General features: G+C 45.0%; 2 protein-coding genes across 6 annotated transcripts in view; one reads left to right on the top strand and one right to left on the bottom strand.

The window, feature by feature from the left end:
- The window catches only part of Ire1 (serine/threonine-protein kinase/endoribonuclease Ire1), a 58,101-nt gene extending 54,015 nt beyond the window's left edge, over positions 1–4,086 (bottom strand). For both annotated transcript variants that reach the window (XM_037430333.2, XM_075869029.1), the window contains exon 1: positions 3,685–4,086. In XM_037430333.2, coding sequence (XP_037286230.1) covers positions 3,685–3,828 — 144 coding nt within the window. In that variant the 5' untranslated portion in view covers positions 3,829–4,086. The remainder of the gene's footprint in view (positions 1–3,684) is intronic.
- A 1,289-nt stretch (positions 4,087–5,375) lies between these two features.
- Positions 5,376–26,399, top strand: part of LOC119180193 (testis-expressed protein 2) — a 38,857-nt gene continuing 17,833 nt past the window's right edge. For 3 of the 4 annotated variants that reach the window (XM_075869027.1, XM_037431336.2, XM_075869028.1), the window contains exons 1-5: positions 5,376–5,600; positions 17,201–17,415; positions 20,191–20,461; positions 23,625–24,022; positions 25,661–26,099. In XM_075869027.1, coding sequence (XP_075725142.1) covers positions 17,228–17,415; positions 20,191–20,461; positions 23,625–24,022; positions 25,661–26,099 — 1,296 coding nt within the window. In that variant the 5' untranslated portion in view covers positions 5,376–5,600; positions 17,201–17,227. The remainder of the gene's footprint in view (positions 5,601–17,200; positions 17,416–20,190; positions 20,462–23,624; positions 24,023–25,660; positions 26,100–26,399) is intronic. The other variant, XM_075869026.1, reaches the window with a different exon arrangement.

Here is a 26,399-nt window from a genome sequence, read left to right as displayed (position 1 = left end):
CGTAATGCTTGTAGCTGCAGTAGTTAATCTGAAAAGCACACAGTTACTTTACAGGCAGCATTTTTTTATCTGAAAGACCTTAAACACAGATGCACCTTTCCTCAAACAACATCGAGCAATGATAGCGATACCGATTTCGCGGTTTGTCGAAGCTGTCGTCATTCTGCTTTGATTCACAGAAGTTCCTGTCACTATGCTTAACATTATTGAAGCACTTATTTTTCATTTGTGGTTTACACAGACCGATAGCTGGAGATAATTTTAGCATAGGTGTAAACGACGAGATAAAGAGATTTAGCATTTTAATCACGCAATAATGTCGCTACATCGCTGCCGACCGCATCACCACGTAGTGGCGCTCGCGAGAAAATGACGCCGGAAGGTTGCCGCCATATGATTAGATAAATGTAACATTAGAAGCTATCTTAGTGTAGGATCAAAACTGACTGTTACTAAGCTGTCTCATTTTTCATTTTTGATGCTTTTTCATCGAACTTTGAAACAGACGCGGCCACAACAACAAGGAAAAAAAATGTCACTGCGACTACAAAGCACGACAGAGACACTGGCTGCCATTTCGCCACTAGATTTTTGGCTTTCGTGCTTTGGATATCCATATGAAAGACCCCTCTCTCTTTCTTTGATCCCTCTTCTTGCTTTTGGGAGTTTGCAAGCTGTCTCTCTCTGCACTTGCGCTGTTGAAGGGGGTGCAGTGCACCATTGTTGTTCGTTGGGCGGCTCACCAAACAACGCTCAAAGGGGCAACAGTATTTTGCTGTCCTCGTCGTTCGACAAGTTCCTTTCACAGAATAAGAGGAGGGAGTGACTCGGTATGTTGCAGAAAATACCTCGCTTCGACACAGTAGCTCCCGCTCACGTTCTGGCAAGCCAGACGTCAGGCACGAGATCAACATTACTTTGAAAAACAAAAAAAACAAGCAAGAATGGGGCCCGAGCTTCTTCTACGTACGCACTTCCAGTTTATTTCGTTGGGGCAGCCTTCCGATATCATGGGCAAGTGAAATGAAGTGACCATGCGAAAATCGAGTTGAGGGTCCGCATTTTTCATTGTATTTTTAATTTTCTATATTGAATAACTTGACTGTGTGCCATTATCGCTGCCATTCTTGCTGTATTAGTCTGTCTGTACTTTAGTCTACCCAACCCACAAATAAAACATGGGGGCTTGAATAGTGTTAAAGGGCCCCTTTCAGCACCTTTATTTTGAGCTTTTCAATTATTTTTCAAAAGAACAAGCTGTTACAAGTATAGAGTTCCCTAAAATTAACTCGAGGGGACTCCGGAGCTGCATCGTTCAGCGACCATGGGAATGATGGGTAGTACACGGATTTGCCTAGTCTTCGTACTTGCGGGTGGCAAATTGCACTTGTGGCTTCATTTATTTCAGTGTCTTGCTTTTGTTTCGAACAAAAGAACAAACCGATTTGAACTTCGTTACCGGATTTGAATTCGTGGGCCTCAAAAGATTGAGGTGGTGATGCGTAATTGACAAATTTTTGCTGATCGCCGTTTCGTGACATAGCAGCTTAAAGCCATACAAAGCCAAATGGAGCCAAAAGTATGAAGATTACATAAATCCATGCACTGCCCATCATTCTCATGCTCGCTGAAGCGCCACGTGTTGCAGCTTTCATAGAAACTAGCACCAGAATTCTTTCTAGTGTATTTTAGCAAACTCTATGGAGCCGCATACTTAAATCATTGGTCACGTAGCCAAGTAAATCGTCGTTCACGCTTTTGCCATCAGAGGCACCACAGATCATTTCTTGCGACGGCTTTCAATGAAGAAATAAAAATATAAATTTACTTCTCGCGAAAAAGGTGGGGTTTGTTTGAGTCAATGTGACAGACAATCTTTTCACCAGTGGAGTCATCTCATTTTATATTCTTGGCAGTTGTCGGTCCATTTAAATCGAACACTATTGAGTTCACGGCTTAAGATTTGGGATAGACGTGACAACCGCCAACACTGAACTGCCCTAGCAGCTGCGCGTGTGACTTTGCAAGCAAAGGTTAAGCACAAAACATGTCATCAGTTGCTTGACATACAGTATGTCTGGAATATCAAAAACATATTGCACTTCGCTTTCATGAGTTTGATGTGACAATGTAATTGGGTCCAACATGCATCCCCCTTAAGTGTGCTAAAAGAAAAAAAATGTGTGTGCACGCAACATCAGCCGGTTCAAACTATCCATGCTGCGTTACCGGATGTACTGTTCGGAGGTGCCCACTAGGGCATAATTGTTCGCTTTTGCAAATCGGCGAAGTAACCACTTGGCATACATTGGGAGCCATGCACAGCAGAGCAGCTTGCGCACTTGGTAATGGTGCACAGCTTAGAACCGCCCACTCGTTGAGCCGTCACATGTATTAACACAAGTGACGGCTCAACTATTTAGCCATTTAGCCATACAACATCACGTGCGTTTAGGAGACTCTTCTGATCATATGACTTTCTTAGAGTGTTTTTTTACGAAGCAGTTTTAAACACTCGCGTGGCTCTGCGGTAGAATACCTGCTTGCAATGCAGAGCCCTGGGTTTGACGACTTCCTTTCACTCACAACCAGCAACGCAACGTTGTAGCTGCAACCTTGCAGCTACAACGCCGCTTTGCATGCATCGCTACGCCGCAAAAGCAACAAGGAACTCTTTTTCTTGCAGATAAGGCGAACACGGCGCAATTCGCAACGCCGGCTGGCGCGCGTCGTTCGCAGACACTGTGCGACTGCGCTTTTATTTTTAAATGCGTTCGCGTGAACTCGCGGTCACGCTTGAACAAATGCCAAAATCTCGGGGACACACGTATGTACGTACGCCCGCCTCGCAATGACCCAACGTCATGCTGACGTTGAAATGCCCTCTTTTTTTCTCTCGATCGCGATTGGCCCGTTTGACCACAATGCGAGGAAGGAGAGCCAATAATCGAGGCGAAATTCGATCCCGATCGAGACCAGATCGAAAGTGAGCATCAAGCGACGTTTCAGCATGTGTTACGCGGTTCACTTTCGATTGCGATCGAGCCCGATCGCACGGCAACTTTCGATCGCGATAAAGCCTGATCCAGATCGCAATTACTGCATCTCGATTGGCTCCTTTACGCAAGCTGCAGATTTACAGTTTCTAAATTTCATTTCGGCCGGGCTCAATCGCGATCAGCAGAGCCCGTTAATCACGACTGAGCCAATCATGATCGAAAGTGCACCGTACGACATATCACTGTGACGCAACCATAAAATATCGGTGTCGCATTTTCGATCGCGATCGGGCCAGGTCGAGATCAAGTTTCTCAGTCGCGACACCCTGCTTGCGCGTTAGAGCGAATCGCGATCGAAAATAGGTTGCGTAAGCCACGGGGACAACATAAAGACGCACGACGTGTGTATTCAAGGCGATGTTGTCAGGATCGATACATAAACAGCGCTGGCTCCCTGATGCAATCGTCGCCACGCACATTGGGCTGGTGTGTACGTATTTGTGTTAAAAAGACAGTGCGTACCCACACGGACACAAGAGAGGATTGACACAACGTCTTCATCCTCCCAGGTGTTCGTGTTTGCACGCCGCGTCTTCATAAAATGTGATAAACGGATCGAACTCCGACACGGTAGGCAGCACACGTAAACGACCGAGACGGGATGCAGGCAAGTGTGTCACCGTACCTTCTCCGTCGGTTCTTCACCGGGCCATGCTTCCGAATCGCCCCGGTCGGCGTGCACGGCGCAAATTGCGGGCAACACAGCGGCGAGCAACAGCTGTAGCAGTGCAGCAACGCAGGGGCGCACGGTTCGCGGTGGCAGCAGCATGTCGGCGAACGCGAGACCATGCTCCCATAGTAGCGATAAAAGAGTCAAGCCGTCTCTCGTGCGTTGCGCGCGACGAATGCTCCTCGTATCCTGTCGCTGGTTCCTATTCGCTTCGTGAGCGACTCACCCCCATCACAACACAATGCACGCACGGGTGGAAACACGCACAAACGGCCACACACAACTTCACGAGCGAAAGTTGACTTGTAGAGCCGATGCGTTCCGTTGGACAGATTCGAAAGCAAGTTTAGCAGTGATGTGTGGTGCGTTCGGTAATGCAGTAGAACAACAACTTTCAAAATTGTTTGACGTCATTTAACTGCACTGGTGTGTACTGTGATGTTCGGGTCTTTTTACGCATTGCTGCAGTGAAAACACAGCCTCTCTTAACTGAGGGCTATACTTCAGCCATCTTGAAAGGGGCAAGGAAAAACACTTTTTTACACATACAAAAATAAAAAAGCCATTTTTCAACTCCCGCGTGCTATCATTACACGCCTTATGATGAACAATTTAGCAAGACAAACACTGCTAAACTTGTATCCTTGTTATTTGCATGGGACTGAATGGCTTGGCGAATTTTATGGAATACTGTGCAATTGATAAACCTCTGGAAAAAGAAGAGCGACGAGAGCAAAACCATTTCTTGTAACGTAGCCAACCAGCTTAGCGTCTACATTGCATTGCAACAAGGGCGCACTCAATGTAAAGTAGGGGCGGTTTGGGCAAGCATTGCCTTCGCCAGTGATTGTCACATTTTGCCCCGCCTTTTGCAGGCCCACTTGTACGATTTCTTTATATAGGGTTACACGGAGTGTAGGGTTATAACACGGAGTTGGGTTATAACAAAGATGCACACCTTAATGCACTGCAGCGTAGCAATCAAACACTCTGGTGTTACACGAGTGTTGCTAAAAGTGCAAAAATGACGTCACAGACCTGCCACTCGTCTTTCTCGGAAACCTTTTGTAAAGTACTTTCGGGCTTACAGATAGCATTGGTGAATTATAAAAGAAAATTTTTTATTATCTTGTTTTTTGTCCTTCAAAACACAACTCCACGAGGAAGCAGAACGGTAACTAGCGCCGTCACTCATTTTTTTCCCTCGACGGATGAATCGCGCATTTACGCGTAGCGTGACCACACAGCAGCGAACGCTTTTGGTTCCGCTTTCGCTGGTGCCGAAAATATATTTGTTGCTCCACCTCGCTCCTGCCGCACTTATCAGCGACATGCAAGCGCCGTTCGTCGTCCTCGCAGGGCAGCGGCTAATCTCTGGATGCGATCGACGGCGATAAAGAAATCACGAGCCTTGCCCTTTCTTCGTCATCTTCTCCGACAGCCCAGCGGTGCTCGTTCGAATCGCCTCGGGCGAAAGCAGTCATCAGCTGTGAGATGATCGTCAAGCGCCGCCGTACTTACGTTGCGCCGTACTGACACATCAGGCTGTGCGCCTCTAGTGTGTTGACGTCGCGTCGTGCAATTTTACAGCGCGGCTTTTTTGTGTGTTCGTTTTCGCCTTCATTCATTCGTCGGAGGCGATTGCGCCGGCCCGGCTGGGTATTGCGAACGCGTGAACGCTGTTCGGGCCATGCCAGCGGCAGGACTTACGACGACGCCTGCCGCTAAGTCGCACCTGTTGAGCCCGGAAGGCGCTGACGCCGTGTGCTGTGGACGTATCTCGCTGCCGTTCGGGTTAGCGTCGACGGCATGACGGCGCGCTGACGCTCGACCTGTCAAGACCGACGACGCAGCCGTCCGCTGAAAGTCTGGTGAGTCGCGCGTGCCTCTTTGGCTGCGTCCCTCGTCTCCGTGAAATGATGTTTCGTTTCGCATGTGAAGGCAAGACGAAGCTCGCTTTCTTCCAGCCAAAGCGCTCTATTCCGAGAGCGCTTGCCGGCGTTCGTTTCTGGAACGCGTGTGCGATCATCTTCTCAAGTGCGTTTAGCTGATACAGTGCAAAACACACGACCTTCATATAGCGGGTCGTGGCAAAACGGGACCCAAGACCTCACGGACCTTCTGTGCTGTCCCAGCAGAGCTCACTATTGAAGGCGAACGCCAACAAGTAGGAACCTATAAAGCGTGTCCCTTCTTGGCACTAGCCGCACAAATACCGACCGGTTTTTATTAACCACTTCGGTTGTGTCAGTTCCCGGACTGTTGCTGTGGTTGTTTTCGTTCTAGCGGCCCACTGACGTACGAACGATAAGCGCATTCTTTTGTTACGCCAGTCGCAGCTAAACGCTTCGTTTTGACTCATTTACGACGTTCGCGTCGCATGGGCGAATGCGTTTTGGCTGGCTGAGTGCGATTGGCAGCTTCGTTTTCCTTTCGATGTGAATCATAACGTCGTCCGGGACACGGAGGGAAAAAAAAAAAAAAGCCCACCAAACGAGCGCCCCATCTACTTTAGGCTCGCGCGGCGACAGCCAGTGACAATGCAGGAAAAATAAAGATGTCTAAACTACGTCCGGCCGGTAATTTTTTTTTCTTTTTTCTTTGCTTAACGTTGCCGAAGCAACGCTTCGGCGGACGTCTGCAGGGCCCCTAGATTTATAGATCCGTTCCATATACGGTTCACACCCCCTAATTGTTATGCTGTTTAAACCGGTCACTATTTCCGTGAACAACAGGCCGTGACTATTACTACGCCGTTCATGCTCCTTCACCTTAGCACCTGCGTTACCATGTTTTCCCGAGTCTCTTGTTATGTGATGTTTAGGCTTCATTAATATCTTTTGACTGTTCGCGTTAAGAAAAGTTACCGCAAGAATTAAAACAATGGTTTGGTAATTCAGCTCATTGTGCCATTTTCGTCTTACCAATAGGCTTGTCAACTGGATATTGCAGTTATGCTGTCTGTTGTGTAAAGTAGTAACAAGGCATCAAAATGGGATAGTGGAACATTTTCAGAACGGTAAAACTCAAAAACAAGAGGTATTCTGATGCATTAGTTTATACCGGATACCATGAAAACCAAGTGCCCCTACAAGCATACACAAATGCATGTTTCGCAAAGTTGTGTCTTGGCATCAACACGTACGCGATATGAAACTGTTTGTGTATATATGCTTTAGGTGAATTGTCTGCAATATGCAGTTTAGGTGTGGGCTTACGTTGCAGACTAGCTTTGCACGCACACTTGAATAAAGAGGATAGGCTAGAACGGAATAGAAAATGTTTACCTTAAGGTTTGAGTTCTCGTGTTACTTTCACAGACCTGTATTTGATGGCTTGATGCACCGAGTGGTAGACTATCTTGCGATAGCACCCATCTGCTCCCCTGGGATGTTAATAGCATGCAAGAGCTAGCTACAGACTTTATTGAATCCATCGATTTTCCTTGCTTTTTCCCAATGCATACAACGAACTTGGCTTGGTCCTCCTTTCCACCAGTGTTTGTTATTTTTTAGCTCTCCTACGTTCAAACATCGCACGTTCAATCACGGGCGCACGTTAAATCGCACATTAAAGCACGGTCGATCCTGATAAGGTGGACATTCTCAAGCAAGATTGGCCGTCATGCTCAGCATTCACAAAGAAGTCATTTGCAGTCAATAAAGTTTGTCCCCAATGATTGACATCGAGAGCAGTCGTGCGACACTGCTGCTGAAATCGCTTATTGCTCACGTTGACCTGTCACTCGTGGCATTTGCAGGGACACAAACTGCTCAGACACTGGTTTGGGTGAATCGTGGAGGCACTGCTGCCAACGGTATGCTTACTGATGTGCTTGAAAAAATTATGGGATCACTTTATTTTGCCGGTGCCATACTTCGAGTGACAGTGCTGAAACTGGGAAGGAGGTTGGGGACAGTGCATCAGTCAGAATGGAATTTGATAGGCATGACTACAGATGGAAAAATGGGGCAGTATGAACTGGAGATCAAGCAAAGGTGGATGATATTGTTATGGTGCACCATCAACAGCAGCAAGCGTAGCACTTTGCAAAGAGGACGAAGACGCCTGTGCGTTAGACGCTTGCGCGAGAGGCTACTCAGCCATCTTGTTTGGCTGCCGATTCTCTGTGGATGCTATACTGTAAACCTAGATCTCACCCCGTCTCAATATATTCGCAACACCTTTTCTCCAAGTAACATTCCAGACGGTACACCGATGTTAAATACGAAAAATGCAAGAATTAGAGGTAGAAAGTAGGTGCCAGGATCAATACCGAGCACCTCCACCAAAATGTTACTTGGAGAAAAGGTATTGCAGAATATATTGAGACTGGGCAAGATCTAGGTTTATAATATAGCGTCCACAGAGAATCGGCAGCCGAACAAAGATGGCTGAGTTGCCTCTCGCGCAAGCGTCTAACGCACAGGCGTCTTCGTTCTCTTCGCAAAGTGCTGCGCTTGCTTCTGTCAATGGTGCACCATAACAATATTCTTATGAATACATGAAGCAGTGTATTATAGCTAGCTGGGCAAATCTGTGAACTGCGTGTTTATGTATAGCACAAATGAACTGGAACAATAAAAGGACGTAACACAAGTCATTGTGTTGGTTCTTTCATTGTTTCTGTTTACTCATGCTGTGGCTAAACGTTTAATGTTTGGCCAGTGTTGTGATGTGTACATCGGAAAACTTTTGGACTATTGTGGCAGCGCTTGACTTGGTCTGGTTGGTTGCGCTTCTTAGTTGCCGCGATAATTGTGAACACGAAATTGGTCTTTCCCCTGTGTCCCATTCTGTTTTGTCTTCCAAGAAAGCATGTTGAGAAAACTAAGAGCCAAAGGAAAGTACAAAGTTTGGGGTGACACAAGTTACCTGCCAACATTTTATATTAATTAATGGAGGCCAAGGCATGATGATGAACGTGGCCTTATGTTTTTGTATTATAGGTTACAAATAAGGGTGCACCTATTTCTGTCCTAAATCATTGCGTTTTTCTCTGGTCCATCTGAATGAACTATTTTATTAAGGCGAAAGCCACAAATGCCTGACTAAACACAAAATTTGACCGTCATCATCCCACTTGGCGGCATTTAGCATCCATCATCAGGTATTGACACCTCAATGATGTCATCACAGACAGTGTAGCGCAATCTAAAAGTGTTCAATCAGGGAGGCAATTTAAAAACGAGGTGAGGTGCCTCTGGTCTTTGAGGCAGTGAAAAACTGCATAAACCACACAAAAAAGCTTTCGTGGTGGCAGGGCAAGATCAGTACACCAATTGAAAAGAAAGAAAATGGTTTTTGCTTTAGAGTTGTCTTAAGTGAATGCATATAAGACCTTGAGAGTATTTATCCATTGGCTTGCAAGGTGATTTTTAGGTTTGGTCTGTGAGTTTTTAGCGATGATTGTATAAACGATGTTCCGTTCCATGCGCTGTCGATGGTCGGGACAAAGCGTTGTTCGCGTTATCAGTGGAATATTGGCTGTCCGTGAATGGTAATCAATAAGGAGAGAGACGCACAATCGATTGGAACGTATCATTGTATAACAGTAACTCTGGTATCTAAAAGCCAGTTTAAGCAACAAAAAAAAAACTGACCGAGAAGGGTATTTTCATTGTTCCACTATCCAGTTTTAAATCCTTGTCTCATGGACTGTTCATTACTTCTATTATTGGAGTACCTCTAGGACTCTTCACGTGGCTGTTAGTTGCGGTACTTTGCAATGTGTCATGCAAACAAATCAATAAAACTTCATTCATTCACGTGGCTGTGCATGGAACAGACATGAAACAGCACTGCTACATCACAAACATCGTTGACACCACTTGCTTATCTTTTCATATTGTTACATAAAGTTGGCACTTACTCTAAGCCATATTTGCAGACCTAATCTGCTTCCAAACTTTGTCACCCAGCATTGCTGCTTAAAGCAAACATACAGCGACAAGGCTAATAGAGTGAGATAACACCGATTAGAGTAGTGTTCGTTAGGCTTCGTTTGATAGATACTGACATACTGTCTGCGTTTGTCTCATTGGAACATCATAGCCACAGAGTCGCGGCCTTGGGTGAGCCACAGATTGCGGTGCTCTTGCATATGCGGGCACCATGTTTTCAGTTTCGCCCAGGCTCCTATACATTACAGCATGCTATTACATGCAGTGGTATGTTTGTTCACACTGGGATACACTGGTGCACCTTACCATGTGCCTGTGCTCACTGTGGAACAATGCTGCACCCTACGACTCACTGGCACAGGTTATGATGAACTAACACTTGGTACACCCTACTACACTTCTGTGTATTACAGTTTGCTGACACATAGTTATGCACTCGTACAACATAGCTGTCATTCCTCGATTTCACAGCTGCTCACTTGAGAGCGCTTCGTCATCTCTTTTCAGAGTTGTGCATGAACTCCTCCTAGCCATTTAAGTGTGCTACGTGTTTGAATGGTTACGGAACTGTCGAACATCTGTGGTAGATTGCAGTCCTGTGGCATCAGCTTGATTACTTAGAGATGAAGTGCACTTTCGAGACTCTGCACAAGATAAGCGTGTTAGATACTTAAAAATTTTAGTAACACCAATATGAATCACTTAAGAAAAGGTTTAACCTAATGTATTAAGTTTGTCGAAATATCGCTATTACATCAAAATGCACCAGTCTTCACTGTTGCTTGGCCTCTGCTACAATGTCGCGTCCCCCGACTATCGGTTGTAAAACAACAAATAGTGCAAAGCACATCTTCACTCTGGGATACACAACGCAGTATTTGCAGTGCATATACAATGCACTCCAAACAAGCTGCCCTAAGGACGTGTCTGCATTGCAATAAAAAACATACTCCTGGAAGTATGTTTACAAGGCCGACATTGAAATTCACAGATAATGCTACACGCATGTCGCGTAACCTGCGTGCATATCTTGCACGCAGGCGCTCTATTGAAAAACGGAGCCAACTTGCCTGGCCCGGGCTTTCAATTTTACTGGTGAGCAGTGCAGGTAAATCTCGTGAATGGTCTCCAGTCTAATTGCTCCCTTGTTCGCATAACATTTTGGCTGAGTTGTGAGCAGTTTTTGTCAGTGCTTGACTTCTTCAGTGTATAAGGATCCTGTCTATGTATACTTTTTATATTGAAACTGGTCAAAACTTGCCTATTTCCCAAAACAATTCATTTATAATGTCCATTAGGTCACTCATAGCTTGCAGAGTAAGGTTATCACGCAGGCGCCATTAAGTCATGCTCTAAACTAAGAACAAATGCTTTTTCAAAAGGATGAGGAAGAGTTGTAAATAATTGATAAAAGAACCTGATAAGTGCTCTGCCACTGTAAACAGCAAAGTACGCAGAGCAGCGTGTTTGCCATGACTCGCAGATAACTGATATAAACAAAAGAAAAGAGGAGCTGCAAAGAGATGTATAAACAATGGAATTGACGTCACCGGGGCATGGCCCAGTCTTTTTCGGTATCTCGGTGGCATGACGTGCATGCTGCTAAGCCCTACAGGGCAAACCAACACGTTTTAGTATTCATGAAACGTACAATGGGTCGAGACATTGAGAGTGCTCGGCTCCCACGCTAGGCTAAAAAAAAAAAAAGAAAAAATTGGGATTGCAGAAAAGCTTTTAGCGGAAGTTACCTCATTCACTCGTGAGCTTTGTAAGGTTCTATTTTTTACACTAATTAGATGTTTTAGGTGTTACTGAGGTTGGTAATACATATAAACTAGGCCAACACTGTTCTCAAATTCCTGCAGACTGCCTGTTGCCACTCACAAATATTAAAAAAACTGCTGCTAGTCACTTTCGCGCAATGATGAAGTCGGGGTCACTTTACTTTCACTATCGAAACCAAACGTGGGAGAGTGCAACTGCAGCACTTTTCTGAGACGTCCAGAATAAATGAGCATCGTAATAACGGTTTATTGAATTCTTTCTTGGTTTCTTGGGCTGTGTTTGTATTTGTGGGGTGTTTGACACATGAAACGAATGCAGAACTAACAACACAGCAATGGTTTAAAACGATGTTGCTCTGATCGCCAGATAGCTGCTAGTTGTGCTCATCTGTGCTTCGGTTTCTCTCTGTTCGTCCAGTGAATTCGGTTGAATTTCATCCCTCTGCAGTAATTACCAGAGGCCACTTTTTGAAAATCTTAAAGTGCACTGTACAACATTTGGCGAGTTTGTGCATAATTGGTACAAAACAAGAATAAAAGAAATGGGAGAATGGTGGATATCGTATCGGTTCGTATCATTAGCGATGCATTTCATTTGCAATGCACTTCTGAAATGGTTGACTAGCCCGACCGTCTTTCTGCCAGTAGTCATGTGCCCAGCAGTGTTTAAGAACAGAGTCCTGCTAATGTTACAAAATAAGAAAATAACAAAGCGCTGGCTTTATAAGAGTGAATGAAATGAACCTGCATGATTCCCACACGCCTTTCCTCGGCTTTCGCAGGAGGCGGCTCGTGCAGATTCTTTAAAACAGCTTGTTTCTTTTTGCATGTCGGACTATGAAACTGCAGCCGAATAGGTTGTTCACGCAGCTTCACATATCCGTTTGTTTCCAGACCAGCTGCGTGCGAGTGCTGCGAAGGCACGGACTTTAGTTGCGCCAGCGTCGGCTCCTCCTTTTCGTATTTTTTTTATTTCACCACACGACACTATACTTCAGAGTAATGGTTCAGATTGGAGCGCTAAGAACTATTCAAAATACTCGCATTGGAGCATTGTCGTTTAGTCTGTCCTCATTGATAATGGTTGGTTTCCTGTACACACATGTATTATGGAACATTCTTCTTCATATACTGTAGCCAGTCCAAACAACACTTCTCAGGGACACAACTTCATTATTATCCATTCAGTATTTTTCAAAGTCACTGCTTCCTGTATTTTTTTCAAGTTATTATTTTCTGTATGATTCCTAAATTCACAAAAAACAGCATTTTTGCGTTTTTGATCAAATTGCCTTTTTTTGTAATGTTTTTCTTTACTTCTTGTATAGTTTTCTTTTATTATTAATTGTATAACATTTTGTATTTCTTACAGTGAAAGCTGTTACGACATCGCAACAAGGACCAGTTTTGGTGCCAAAGTTCTCCGCCGCCACTATAAATGTTTGCACTACTGTCACACAAAATAAGGAAAACAAACTAAGTAAAAAAATACTGAGGATAAAATAGGATTCAAACCCGGGCCCTCTGTGTCGCAGCCCAATATTCTACCACTGAGCTACGCCGGTGCTTGAAACTCTATCGCAAACTGACCCTGTGGAGGCTTCGTGCCAGGTTAGGAATCGCATAAATGCCAGCAGCAACCAGGTATCGCACAATGCAAATGGCATAATGAGCGAGTCGAATGTTCCGACCCGTTACAAAAGCCTCAAGCATAATTCGTCATCAGCACAGTGCACAGTGCTCTGAAGAATGATAAATTATGACATAGTGAATGCTTTTCTGCTACACAAAGTTTGATTTATGATGTAGTGGGTATCATGCCAGTGCACTTGTAGTAGTAGCCCCCAGGAGTGTTTAAGAAGCTCTAGAAAAGACGTTCTTCCAGCTTTTGCTGCGACTGTGCTGCGCCTTCAGTGCGAACCTGGCATTTTTTTAATGTATGCACTCATCTGTAAGATCTTTTTACATGGATATAACAACACTGTTGTAGACAACCCATTCACCATTTCAGTTGCTTTCTGGGGTTACAGCTGTATAAATACGATACTATGTACTCTATTTGGTTATTAACAATAGCCTGAGCGATACATTGCTGTACAAAAAGTTGTTTCATGCTGCCTTTATCGTTTATTTGCTGTACGTGAATAAAAGCTACATTCTGGATGTTTTGGACAGAGCAGCTCTTCATGATAATAATAATTAATACTGTGAATCTGAGTGGCTATGTAAGGACGAATATCTTATATGCTGTACTTATTCTGATCTTTAAGTGCATTATGAATTTAGGATAGTTTATATCGGTATTAACTAAAATGAATTAGACATTTCGGAAAGGAGAATTGTTTCTTTTTTTTTTTTGCGCCGACCACTGTGCAAGTTGCAGGGATAGTTGCCATTCTGAAAGTAAACACTTGAAAGTTTAAATAATTTTTTTATTTTGGAGATTGCTCCTTCGAGATTCTATTTAAATGCAATTATTTTATTTTAATGTAATGATTATTAAAAGGGCCTTGCAACACTTTTCCAGCATTGCCAGAAAAACACTATTGATCGCTGGTCGAGGCTCTAGAGTACATGTGAACCAAACATTATAGTACAGCACACTGCTTGAAATATACAATAAGTTCTCAAAATCTGCTAGAAATTGCTCACTGTTTTCTCAAAAAATGATGCCATAAACTGAAACGACTGTGCCAGTGCTTATTTTGAGCGTCGTGAGCTGCAAAATTACTGTCGCCACCACAGGACGGCGCCACATGCCTTGCTCGTTTTTCAGAAAAAAATGCTGCTCAAGGTCATCATGCGGGCTTGCAAACTGACTGCTTCTCTCCCCATTTCCATCTTCCTCCCCTTCGAAGCTCCAGGGTAGCTTTTAGCACCCTGGAGTACAAAAGTAGAAAGTAACTAAAGCTTGCAACTAAGCTGAACAGTTGCAGCGGAGTTGCAAGAACAAATGCTTGCAACTGCACTTGCAATTGATGGATTTTAAAAATATTTGGAGCTGCCTATGCCTGAGGCAATAAGGTCCTGTAATGAAGCCACTCGATGATCACTTCGAAAAGTAACGCAGGGCTCCTATCGCAATACTTAAGGGCTACGGTGTCTGTGCAGACATTATTGATAATCTTTACGAAGTAAAAGAAAAATTATTCGAGCGATTAAAGCTTGTAGCTTGAAGTAAATAAGAACAGCACATGTTGTGACATTAGCCGAGACCTCTTAAGCAAACAGTATAGATATATTATGGGTTGTTTTGAAGTAAAATTGGGCTGTGTCTAGATCTCATGCAAAACTACACACTTGTAAGCTGCGTGCCTTGCTATATTTTAAACTGGCTGTTTTTCTTTCTTTCTTTTTGAGGGAACAAAGCATAAGCCTTTCAGAATAATGAGAATGTTAAGTACATTCGGCAAAACCATATACAGAACTGAAATTTAAAGGCATCTAAAAAGGTGCGAAGCACTGTGGCAATAAGTGCTTCGTTTATACAAACAGTAACATAGCAAAAATGTTTTACACACAGCTCTTTTCATTCGTTATGAGCCCCACCGTGGTAGTCTAGCAGCTAAGGTACTGTGCTGCTGACCTGCAGGTCACGTGATCGAATCCCAGCTATGGGGGCTGCTTTTCCGATGGAGGCAAAAAAGCTGTAGGCTCGTGTGCTCATCTTTTGGTGCACGTTGTAGAACACAAGGTGGTCGAAATTTCCAGAGCGCTTCACTACAGCGTTCCTCATAATTATATAGTGGTCTTGGCGCGTTAAACCCCACATATCAAGTTGCCGAGCTTTTTGTGGGATGTAAAAAAAAAATTTGATCCCTGTTCACTCGTCAAACATTACTGAAATATTTAAATAATCCGCTTTATAGCTTTCTTTGTGCTATCATCTTCTGACTTCGTTCTGTTCTGTGTCAAGAAATGAGTACTCTGATTCATACCCCTTATTTCATTCAGGTTGCAAACTGGGTCAGTCGTTTCTGAAGTTACGGGCAATCCTACCTACATCAAATGCAATCTCTCGATGTACTTTCACCACAAGTATGATTTCTCGCCTACAGAACCTCTAATCAGTGGCGCCATACCCACACAGTTGCGTCATCTACTCATTGCACGTGTTAACAATGCCTCTACACTTTTCTTACAATTTTTCTTTCTACATTCTGCTTTCTTCACCAAGTCACAAATGGCTAGCTCTTTTGGAATTGAATACCAATTAACAAGAAGAAAAGCTGCTTTATATTGCCCCGCCGCGGTGGTCTAGTGGCTAAGGTACTCGGCTGCTGACCCGCAGGTCGCGGGTTCGATTCCCGGCTGCGGCGGCTGCATTTCCGATGGAGGCGGAAATGTTGTAGGCCCGTGTACTCAGATTTGGGTGCACGTTAAAGAACCCCAGGTGGTCAAAATTTCCGGAGCCCTCCACTACGGCGTCTCTCATAATCAAATGGTGGTTTTGGGACGTTAAACCCCACAATCAATCAATGCTTTATAGTTAACAACTGATGACAGCGACTTGGCCGATACCTCAGAGTTCACGCCTTCATCCCTGTGCGAACTGCCAGGCTCCTTCAGAGTTGAATAGAAAACACCATTACCAAACGACAAGAATGAATTGACAGATAAGTCAACCATGTTGTGCACTCGTGCATTCCATTGCACAGCAGGGCTATCGCTTTTTACTGGTAAGTACTGAGATAAGGGAGTGCTGGGTGCGGCAGCTCAAAAGGCACTCCACAGGCCTCAAGTGCTGCTATGGGAGACTATCAGGATGCTTTAAACAAACTGGGAAAAGAGTTTACAAGCGCAGGGGTCGTGAACAAGCCTCGCAAGTACACGTGCACTTGCATGCAACAAGTGAACTATTTGCGGATGCACGCAGTCAAATGCATGCATCTCCTGTTTCCACGACGCTGTACTGGAGATGTAAATGTGTGACAACGCATCTGTGCATGTCGCGATAAATAGTTTATCAAGTAACATGGCCGTGGTAGCTGCTTTTCAATTGAGGTGAAGTGCTAGAAGCCCATGTAGTTAGGTTTAAATGCACTTTTAGGTTTTGGAGCCCTCCATCATAATGTCCCTTGTAATGACATCATTTTGGGATGTGAAACCTCGAAAATTATTGTAATTGAGTAAGAAGACAGACATCTATTTAAACCTGTCAATTTGCTTCTTTCGCTTTAGTCTTTATGCTGCCTTTCTCATGCTAAATGCTAATTATTAGCTCTAGGTAACTGTGGTCAGATATCTTCAAATTTTACCAGTAGTGTCCTCACCTACCGTATTTGCATATATACTGCTGCAGTGGTCAGCTATGCCTGGCATTGGCTAATGTTGCTTACGCGCACTCTAGCACTGCTGCGCTAACCCATGGCCATCGCTGTCCCTCCCACAGGGAGTTTGCATGAATGCCCGGACCATTAGGGCTCGCTCATTTTCGCACCATGACGTATAGAGTGCTTCAGAAGATTTAGCATCCCATACAGATCCACGTTTGTGTTGCTGTTTTCAGGCAGGAAGCATGAATGGCTTGGTAAATTTCGTCAGTGATCCCGACACCGATGCTTGGCCAGACATGACATTTTAGGTAGTAACAACAAAACCTTATTTCTTGGTATTTACATAACCTGAGAACGAGAACTTGAGGTTTGAGTGGACACTAGCTAGAACAGTCTGTCACAGGTGAAGGGCAGGATTGTAACTGAGTACGTATAGGAAAGTCGTGCAGGGGTGGTGGTGGTGGTAGTTACAGCTGTAATGGGACGGTGCTCTTGTCTTGGTGTGCAGTGTTGGCGCATCAGCCGAACAGTCGCCATGTCGCACCGGCTGAGCCTATCTAAGCTGACGGGTGGTAAGGCGACGTCGCAGCCCACGCCCGTCATGTCATTCCGCTACAATCCATGCGACGAGGACATCCAAGAGCTGCAGCCCATTGCATCTGCCAGGGATAACGACGTCCCTTCCCAGCAGCAGCAGCAGCAGCAGCCGGCACAGGGAAGCAGGTACGTTCGTCAGATCCTCTTGTCGTGTCCACTGCACGAATGGCAATTCTCAAGACAGACTTGCATCCTTTTGCGACACTGTGTCATTATTTGAAGACATGTCTGGAGTTTTGTCATTTCTTTGCACAGCAGTCAAAACTCAATCTAATGAAACTCGACTTTACAAAAGTCATAATCTAATGAAGAAAATTTAATTCCCCAGCAGATACTCGTAGAGTTCAGTGTTGTCAACTGAACTCGCAATAACTTGGCACTCATTTTATCTTTTCCACACAATGGTACTAGTACTTTTACTAGTAACATCCTGGCACCCCATCTATGGCCCTAGTTTTATTTTGGCGATGCTATACTGCACACCCATGCATAAAACATTGAGCACTGCAGCCAGTATTACTCTTAAATGCCAGATGATGCTACAGACAGTGCTGCTTTTGTACGTGGTTTGTGCAGCAGATAGCACTGATCATGTCTTTATAACTTTCTCACGCTGCCTGCATGGACAAACAGTGCATTCCTTTGCTGTGTCTTAGCATATCAGTACCCTGCCATAGTTCCAAATGTCTCCCTAGCTTTCGTCATGCAGACATGGTAGCCCTATGTCCAGGCCAGCCTGAGGATGCCCTCGTGGACTTTTCACACGAGCTGGCACAGCTTCGGTGACAAAAGCAATGCCGTGGTAGCTTTCGTGTGCCGTTCTCGGGCGCTGTTACGAGAGTATTCGAACGCAATCATGACTTGTCTAAATCAAGTTTCAACCGTATTTGCCAGGAAGATACCACAAACATTGCGCTAAAGTTAAGCATTGTTGTTGCTTAGTTTTCTGACATCACTTCTCGTTGAAACATTTTGCGGCACTTGGTTGCTTTGGTGACAACAGTAGCATGTTTAGCTTGAACGTTGGCTCATGAGGCGTTTCAGCTGAACTTTCTATTTATTTTTAGCTTTTTGGGAATGCTCGAAGTCAGCAGGTAACTATGGCATGTAATTTGAGTGGGTAGAATTCAGTTTATGAGGAAATGTAACTTCACTGACGGTACAATAATGGGATATTTACATTGTGAATACAATTAACTGCTGTGAAATATAGTAATTTCTTCCCACAGTTCTGCTCATACTAGAATTAAGACAAGAACACTGACCATGAAACGAATACAAAAAAAAAAAGATGTTTCAACTTCTGTGACGGGTGCCTTGATCTTTCTCGTAATGTTTTCATGGTGGGTGTCTCTTTAATTCTTCCGACCAGACAGACTTTCATCAAAACCTCGACCTCAGTTCTATTGACTTTCAATTTTGCCTCGGGAACCCTGGTGTCAAACTATGTAAATTTCACACATTTATAGCCTATCAACTACCGCAATCTGTGTTGCAAAAGAACATAGGTAGAGGTCTAGAAGGTAGCGTCCTTTCTACCTCAAAGGCAATTACGTGCAAGCCTGTACCAATGAGCGCACACTCTGGACTGATGTCGTAAAGTGGACATTTAGTGACTTCGTTGTTGGAGAACCTTGCCGAGTACATGAGTGGAACTATTTCATTCATTGCAGAGGCACTGCTGCTGGAACTTCAGTCTAGTTGGGGCCTCTTCTAGCTGGTTAAAGTAGTGACATGCGTAGTAGCTTTCATTCATGACATGGGCACCAGCTTTTCTGTCTTTGTGACGTGCTTTTTTGCTTGGCACAGCTGGCACTTTAACTTGCATTCTGCTTTGCGAATGATGTCTGTTTTACAAACATTGCATGCCCAATGCGTCCTTCTTGAGTACCTTCTGGATTGCACACAAGCATCTGTCATAACATTAGAATGTACTGTGACGCATACATAAAAAGCTGAAGCATCTTGCTGCTAGTCAGTCTTCTTACTACAAATGACTGTACTTGCCACTATCGTTTTGCAATGTGACTTTCTGCTGGTCACAGCTTCGCCCAGTAAGTCGATTTTCAGTGCTTTAGATTCTGTGTTTTTATTCGTCATTACCACGTGATCGTACAGTATTCTCTGCTTTATTGCAATAGCAATTATATGGACTCTCTCGGCTAGATTTTGTCGTCGGCGTTTCCGTCACTCACGGCATATGTATACGTATCTATATAGGTAAATGCAAGAAACAAAAAGAATCCAGAAAAGAATCCAGAAAAAGACTCGGGTGCAGAATCGAACTTGGGACCTCTAAATTGTGGGTGCGAGGTGTTGACCACTGGACAGGGAGGAGCATTTCCTTCAACGTTCAAACAGCAAGCTATTCATCTCTACCACTTACCGCTGGTGACTGGCATCTCGGGGGAAACTATTGTGTTTTCAGCATTACCAGCAAGATGGCGCAGTGAGCACATGTCGCCACATCGTCACGATGCGGCGACGCTCTCTTTGCCCGGCAAAGACGCACGCTTTCTTTGCCCGGCAAAGATGAGGGGGGTAGATGCTCACTCTCGCACCCTTATCTTGCAGTGGGGAGGATCATACATCTAGGCTGGCCTTGGACTTTCACTGGAACAATTCTGTTGTAGTTGCCGGGCACACAAAGGTCACTGCAATCGTTGCACAGTCTCTGATTGCGAAAAGGGCACACTTTTCAGGTACAGTAAAGGAACAACTGAGACGCATATTCGCGTTAATCTGTACCTGTGAGTACGTTTCGTGTGTCATTTGTGCGTGTAAACGTGGAGCACGTTTCGATCGGCTTGCCATTCTGCACGTGACATTCCCATTTGTTGCTGTCGCGTTCATTGCTTCAACTTTGTGGCAAAGCTGCGACTTTTTTTTATTAAACTGCAGCAGCTCCATCGTGGGGACGTCGAGTCAACCTGCAGAGCGCTCCGCCGTTGGGACAGGCTTCCGGGATGCCTCCGTGGAAAGGAGGCACTCCATCGGTCCGGCGCCCGAGAGGCGAGCGACGAGCGCACCGGATCTGGACGTCCTGGACCACCCTCTTGCGAACGTTGAGAGGGAAGCCACGCCGGAGCCTCCCGATGTCTCGAGCAAGACTGGCGGGGCAGCACCTGCGGCCGACGTTGCTGCACCAGCGGAACCGGAGCACTCCAAAGTGGTGAGCTTTGGCAACTGTTCAGCCGACTGCAATGCTCAGCTTCGGGAGACCGGAAAGATGGACAGATTTAGCAGGGATTAGCGTTACAGCAGAAAGGCGAATATATGCGGGAAAAAAAGGAGCAAGCATTCACATAATGAACACTGATATAAAATAGACAGACATAATGAGGTACTTCTGCAATCGCTAAAAAATTTGGCTGTTTTTCGGGTGTTAATCATTTTGAACTTTATCGCTAAAAAATGTAGCCCTACATGCCATGTTGGTCAAGTTATGCTGCCCAACTGCTGACCTGGAGGTTGCAAGACAGAATTCTGGCCACAGAGCTGCGTTTCGATGGAGGTAAATGCTAGGAGCTTGTGTGCTTAGATTTAGATTCTTGTTAAAAAATTCCAGGTTATTTGAATATCTGGACTTCTCTACTATGTCGTCCTTCATAACTGTATTGTTTTAGATTTGGAACACCATCAACATTTCTTGTTTCAAAAATTTAGTCCTTAATAAAGAAAGGGAGGACAAATGCCTATACTCGTAGGATTGACAGCTGAGCACTTGTGTGGATGCATGCGTTAGTTCTCTCGTGCCAAGTGTCTTTGCTCTAAAATTAGGAATTGCCATATCTACAGTGTCCTATAAATCGAGGCTTTAAATTAACATATCTTTTCCAGAGTCGATTTGTTTTGTCCATTAAATAATGAATTTCAGTACATTTCTTCCATCTTCAGGGTCTTTCAAAATCTGCAGCTCTAGAATGGGTTACAGATTGCATCTCCAGGGTCATGCAAAATCTACTGTTGCACAACGGTTTAAAGATTTTCAGCGTTCGTCTTAGTTCAGTTTTACACAATGTGAACACCATTCGGCAACTCTCTGCAGAAACTTTTTTGTACAATTAAGAGAATTTTGGTTATTTCACATCGGGCATACTTGAAAGCAGGTCCACTGCTCATATCGAAAAGCACTGTCAATATCTTTTGACTAGTGTTTTAACTCACTCGCAAACTTCCTTGCATTAGCATTATACTAGATACTGCAGCGATAAATGTGACAGACCATAAATGGGACAGACCAGATAGATGGTGCGATCTGGCAGTGCAGAGAAGAACTAGGCAAGCATAGTATTATAGCTGCAGAAACCTTGTGCATGCTATTTCTCGGCTGGTGAGAATTCTCAGCTGTAGCTTAATATCAATTGACTTGCATTTCAGTTTTTTTTTCCTTCTAGAACGCTAGGCTGAAACTAAGAAACTTGTCTGTGATAACAGTTGCATGAAGCGTAACAAGATGTTTATACAATGAGGGGGTACCCTAGATTAATCGGACGGGCACTGTGTTGTGCGGAGCTACTGTAGTACAGTTTTGCCACTTAGTGAGCATTGTGAAATGCCTATCTAGTTCATTACAACCAAGGCACTCTACTTGACAATTTCTCTCTGGTCATCATAACTTCTGCCCCGCCGCTGTGATCTAGTGGCTAAAATACTCGGCTGCTGACCCACAGGTCGCGGGTTTGAATCCCGGCTGCATTTCCGATACAGGCGGAAATGTTGTAGGCCCGTGTGCTCAGATTTCAGTGCACGTTAAAGAACCCCAGGTGGTCGAAATCTCCGGAGCCCTCCACTACGGCGTCTCTCGTAATCATATGGTGGTTTTGGGACATTAAACACCACGTGTAAATCAATCAATCAATCATCATAACTTCTTCCTGAGCGAGCTGGTTCATAACAGAGTGTGAAAACACACCCACAAGAAAAGATACTGACACAACAGGCCCCGATACAGCGATTTTTGTTTTTTCCGCGAAAGCAGTTTTGCACGCTCAGTGTTGTTTGTAATGGCCACAATAAGGGAAATTTCTGTGGACGTCAAATTTCGTTCAGGAAAAATCCGGGTCACCTTGAAGCTGTTCTTTCAAATCATGATGCCCTGTTCTTGCTCGTCCATCTCCTTGCCTATTTGTCGAAATTCAAGGTAGGAACTTTGCAGCGCCACTTCTTATCCCCAAGTATTCTGGTCAAATTCGCAGTGCCGAGCTCCAAGCTGCGATATATCGCGTATCCAACTCTTTTGTGGTCGATCAGCTGTTTTTTTGAGCACGAGTGCACAAAATTTTTTGACATCGTCAACCGCCCAAGAAGTTGATGGACGTCCGCAAGGAAGTTTATCAAGAGGCGACATTTCACCCTTATTCAGAAAGAAAGTCACTCTTCCTTATGCTTTGCTCATAGCAGCATTCTTGTGAACAAGGCTTAGTGTCGCTGTAGTGGCAGAGTCATTTTGTCAGAGCATGGAGCAAAGCTCTACGGTGTCCTGCTAGTCAGTTCAAAAGGCCATCTCAAAAACTGTTCCCACGAGAAGCGTCACTGTACCCATAGAAAAGTTAATTGGGAGAATACACTGGATTCCATAAACTTGGAAGGTGTAACATTGCTTAATGCTTGCCTACTGGTAACATTGCATACTTCGGTAGTGTTGTGCAAAATAGTTATTTTGGTTACTTCTGGCTGCCCCCTCATACCACTGTCCAGTAACTAGGTGTTCCCTAAGGCCCTTTGCGTGTATCGGGCACTCTAGAAACGTATACCATAAAATTTTGTTCATTTGACTCTCGTTAATTTGTAAACTCTGACAGACGTGTTTTCTGGCTCTGATGGGCATATGCGTTGCTTAATGGCATCAAACTCGTTCATTCGGCCATATTTGGCCACAACCTGGTTAATTCGGACACGCCAAGCGTGAAGCACCACAAATGTGCATCGCAAATGAAGGGAAAGCAGCGTTTGTGGACAGCTGAAACGGCCATGTGCCTTTAGAAAGGCATGATCGCAATCTAACATTGCATTCTTGGTGCGTAGTAAGGCATGAAGTCCGATGTTTCGAATTGAAATGCACGTGTCTTGAGCCATGTTCGCATTGTGAATGAAGTTGCCAATGGCTAAAACTGCAGCTTTTGGACTGCTGTTAAGCAAAATGACTGAATTTGTGTTCCTAAAAAAAAATTAAGGGCATTGATCCAGATGAACATTTATTTCTTGTTTTTTCGATAATTTCGATAATGTGCCATTTGGTCAACTTGGAGAGTTTTTCCTGTTTTCTGGTTAAGTGTCCCATGAAATCCGAATTGACGAGCTTTCACTGTAATAATTTCCTCCTCTTTGCTCAGGAGTCGTCGCCAGTCAAGGAATCTATGAAGGACTACCTCTCCAAGTTCAGCAAGAAGGCAAGCATATCTCACTCCACGATCGAGGCCCACTTGGCCGCATCGCCCAGCGTGGGGGCCACTGCCCCTAGCGACCACGACGGCTGGTTCACGGGCCTCAAGGGTCGGTTTAGGTGGCTCGAAGAGAAGCGGCAAGGCGCGCGACTGCTGCGCCGGGACGAAGACACCAAGTCCACGACGGTCGGGACGAGCGATGTCACTGGCGTGACGATTGGGACCATGACCGGCTCGACTGCGCTGCACGACGATGAGACGACGTCGATCCGTACGGCGGGCCACGCGCTGGACGAGTGCAAGGAGGCAACAGAGAAAGGTGACGACACGAGGACGTGCAGTGGCAGGTGAGGCACCAGGTTTCTTTAAAGGCGGAAGGCTTGTACAGCTATCTCTAGTCAGAGTTGTAAATTACGCCGACGCACTTCATGGTGATGCGACCAAATTCTTGTAGCTCGCTATTGCATGGAGTCAATTGTACTGTACTCTTTTTCCTCTTACTATTGCATAATTAGTCATGTTTAATTAACTATCTTTCACAGCAGTGAAGCTGGCCATGAAATTTTGGTGAGAGTGTTTCAGATATGTTTGCAATACCTCTGATTAGACAATCTTTTTATAAAGTGTTAGTGTTTTTCTGGTTAAGTGTTCCATGTGACCCCACTCAACCAAGATTAATAAAGGTTTCTTTTTTTTTTTAAGAAGTACCGTTCTTGAGTCGGTTTTCACTTCCTGTGCATGCCGAGTTTGTCTCCTACGTAACGTGTAATTTCCTATGAAAGACTGCGGTGGGTTTCTTATTTTCAGTACGGATGCCTGTAAAAATGTCCAGTTGCACATGTGTGTGCCTTAATTGCAGTGTGTCATAACAACATACCAACCATGTGCTTTCCTCGTGGTAGTTCATGACGATCATAGCAGCCACAGTGGTTATCGTGCATGCTGTCGCAAGCGACAGGTGTGTCGTAGCACAGAGAACACCATCGACTCTGCCCAATTGTGGCTGCCCACCCAGCGAAATGTTGTAGTCATTTGCATGCATCGATTCCCACGATGTGTGGGATCTGCCAAATTTTTTGCATTTTCATGTGACGCCCTCTGCAGTTTTGGTAGGGTTTAGGTATAGCCCGTGACAACCAGTGTAGCCTAAGCAAAGCCAAAGTGACGACCTCCGAGGTCAAAAGGTACTTAGCAACACTACTGCTAGGGGAACGTTACGGCATGTGCAGTGGCGTTGTGAAAAAGGGCTGAGGATATCATAGTTGAAACCAAGAGAAGGAATGGACATCGGCCTGGCATGAAACGCGTAGGCAGGATAACCACTGGTCATTAAGGGTGACTGGATTCCAAAAAAAAGCAAATGTGTGAGGGAGACTGAAATTTAGGTGAGCAGATAAAATTCAGTTTGTGGGTATAACGTGGCAGCAGAAAGCACAGGACTGGGTCAATTGGCGTAACGTGGGAGAGGTTTTTGTCCCAAGTGGTCGTAATCAGGCTGCTAATTATGATGTGAGAACGGCACATTCTTGTGAGAAAATAGGGTTTTGCCTCAGCCATCTACATTATTGCCTACGGGGATTGCCAGTTTTTGTGGAAAAAGCATTTAGTTGCTGTCATGTCATGTGTTGTCTAGTCTTCCTTCGCGATTGCTCTCTGCGCCGTTCCAATAGAAGATTCGAGGTAAGGGCCAGGCCTGGCAGAGGCTTGTCACAAATGTAGAGACGTTTCAATGTATACAGCAGTAAGTATGTTAAATCCTAGCTTTGGAAACCGCATTTTGATGGAGCGAGTGGCCCATGTGCCCATTTAAGGGAGCATTAAAGAGCCTTAGGTCGTCGAAATTTCCAGAACCTACCAGTATGGCGTGCCTCGTAACCACATTGTGGTTTTGGCGTATTGAACTCCAGAAGTTGTATTGACTTAATGCCAGCGTATTTTTCGCACTGCTAATTGAGTACCGGCTTTGTTTTTTCACTTCTCGAAAGGCAATTTGTCAACAGCGGCACCGACGACATGCCCGACCCCGATCTCACTACATGGGAGTTCGTCGAGCAGCCCGAGGGGCCCCTGAAGCACCCCATCCCGTCTCCGTTGCCCACGGTTTCTCGCCACTTCTCGCACGCGTTCCGGGGCCCACAGACGCCCAACCTCACCGTGCTCGTGCACGCCATGATGAAGACCAACTCGTTCCTCATCTCGGGCCTGGTCGGCCTGCTGGCCATGGTGCTGCCCATGCCGTCGTTCCCGAGCGGCTTCGTCGTCGGCTGCGTCGCGTCCTTCTTCGTGTTCAGCTTCCTGTGGTACCTGCTGGTGCCGACGCAGGAGCGGCACCCCTTTGAAGTGCCCGATTACAGCCGGATGCCGCCACTGAGGGTGCCACGGCAACCCGCGGGTGACTCCAGTCGGGACAACAACTCGTATGAGGTTGGTGCCTCCGTTGTCTGGGAAGCTTCCCTAAATATCAGTTGACTGAGCAGCAAATTGGCAAGCTGGCTTGCCTAGGCACTGGCAATGCCATAAATTGCTTGATATTTACGCCTTGCTCACTATACTCAATTACAACCTAAAATAACCATAAGCTCCACCCATAGAACAGTGGCATGCTTGTCCTCCACACGTGATAGAGGGTCGTGCTAACTGGTTTACACTCAAACCACAAGTCTTTTTTCACTGGTAAGTGCTATGCACATCAAAAGCTAAGAATTTGTCATTACTACCTGTCGA

This window comes from Rhipicephalus microplus, chromosome 7 (assembly GCF_043290135.1).
Source record: "Rhipicephalus microplus isolate Deutch F79 chromosome 7, USDA_Rmic, whole genome shotgun sequence".
Classification (NCBI taxonomy): Eukaryota; Metazoa; Arthropoda; class Arachnida; order Ixodida; family Ixodidae; genus Rhipicephalus; species Rhipicephalus microplus.
The sequence above is the reverse complement of the archived record's forward strand: the minus strand, read 5'-3'. Positions and strand labels throughout refer to the sequence as shown.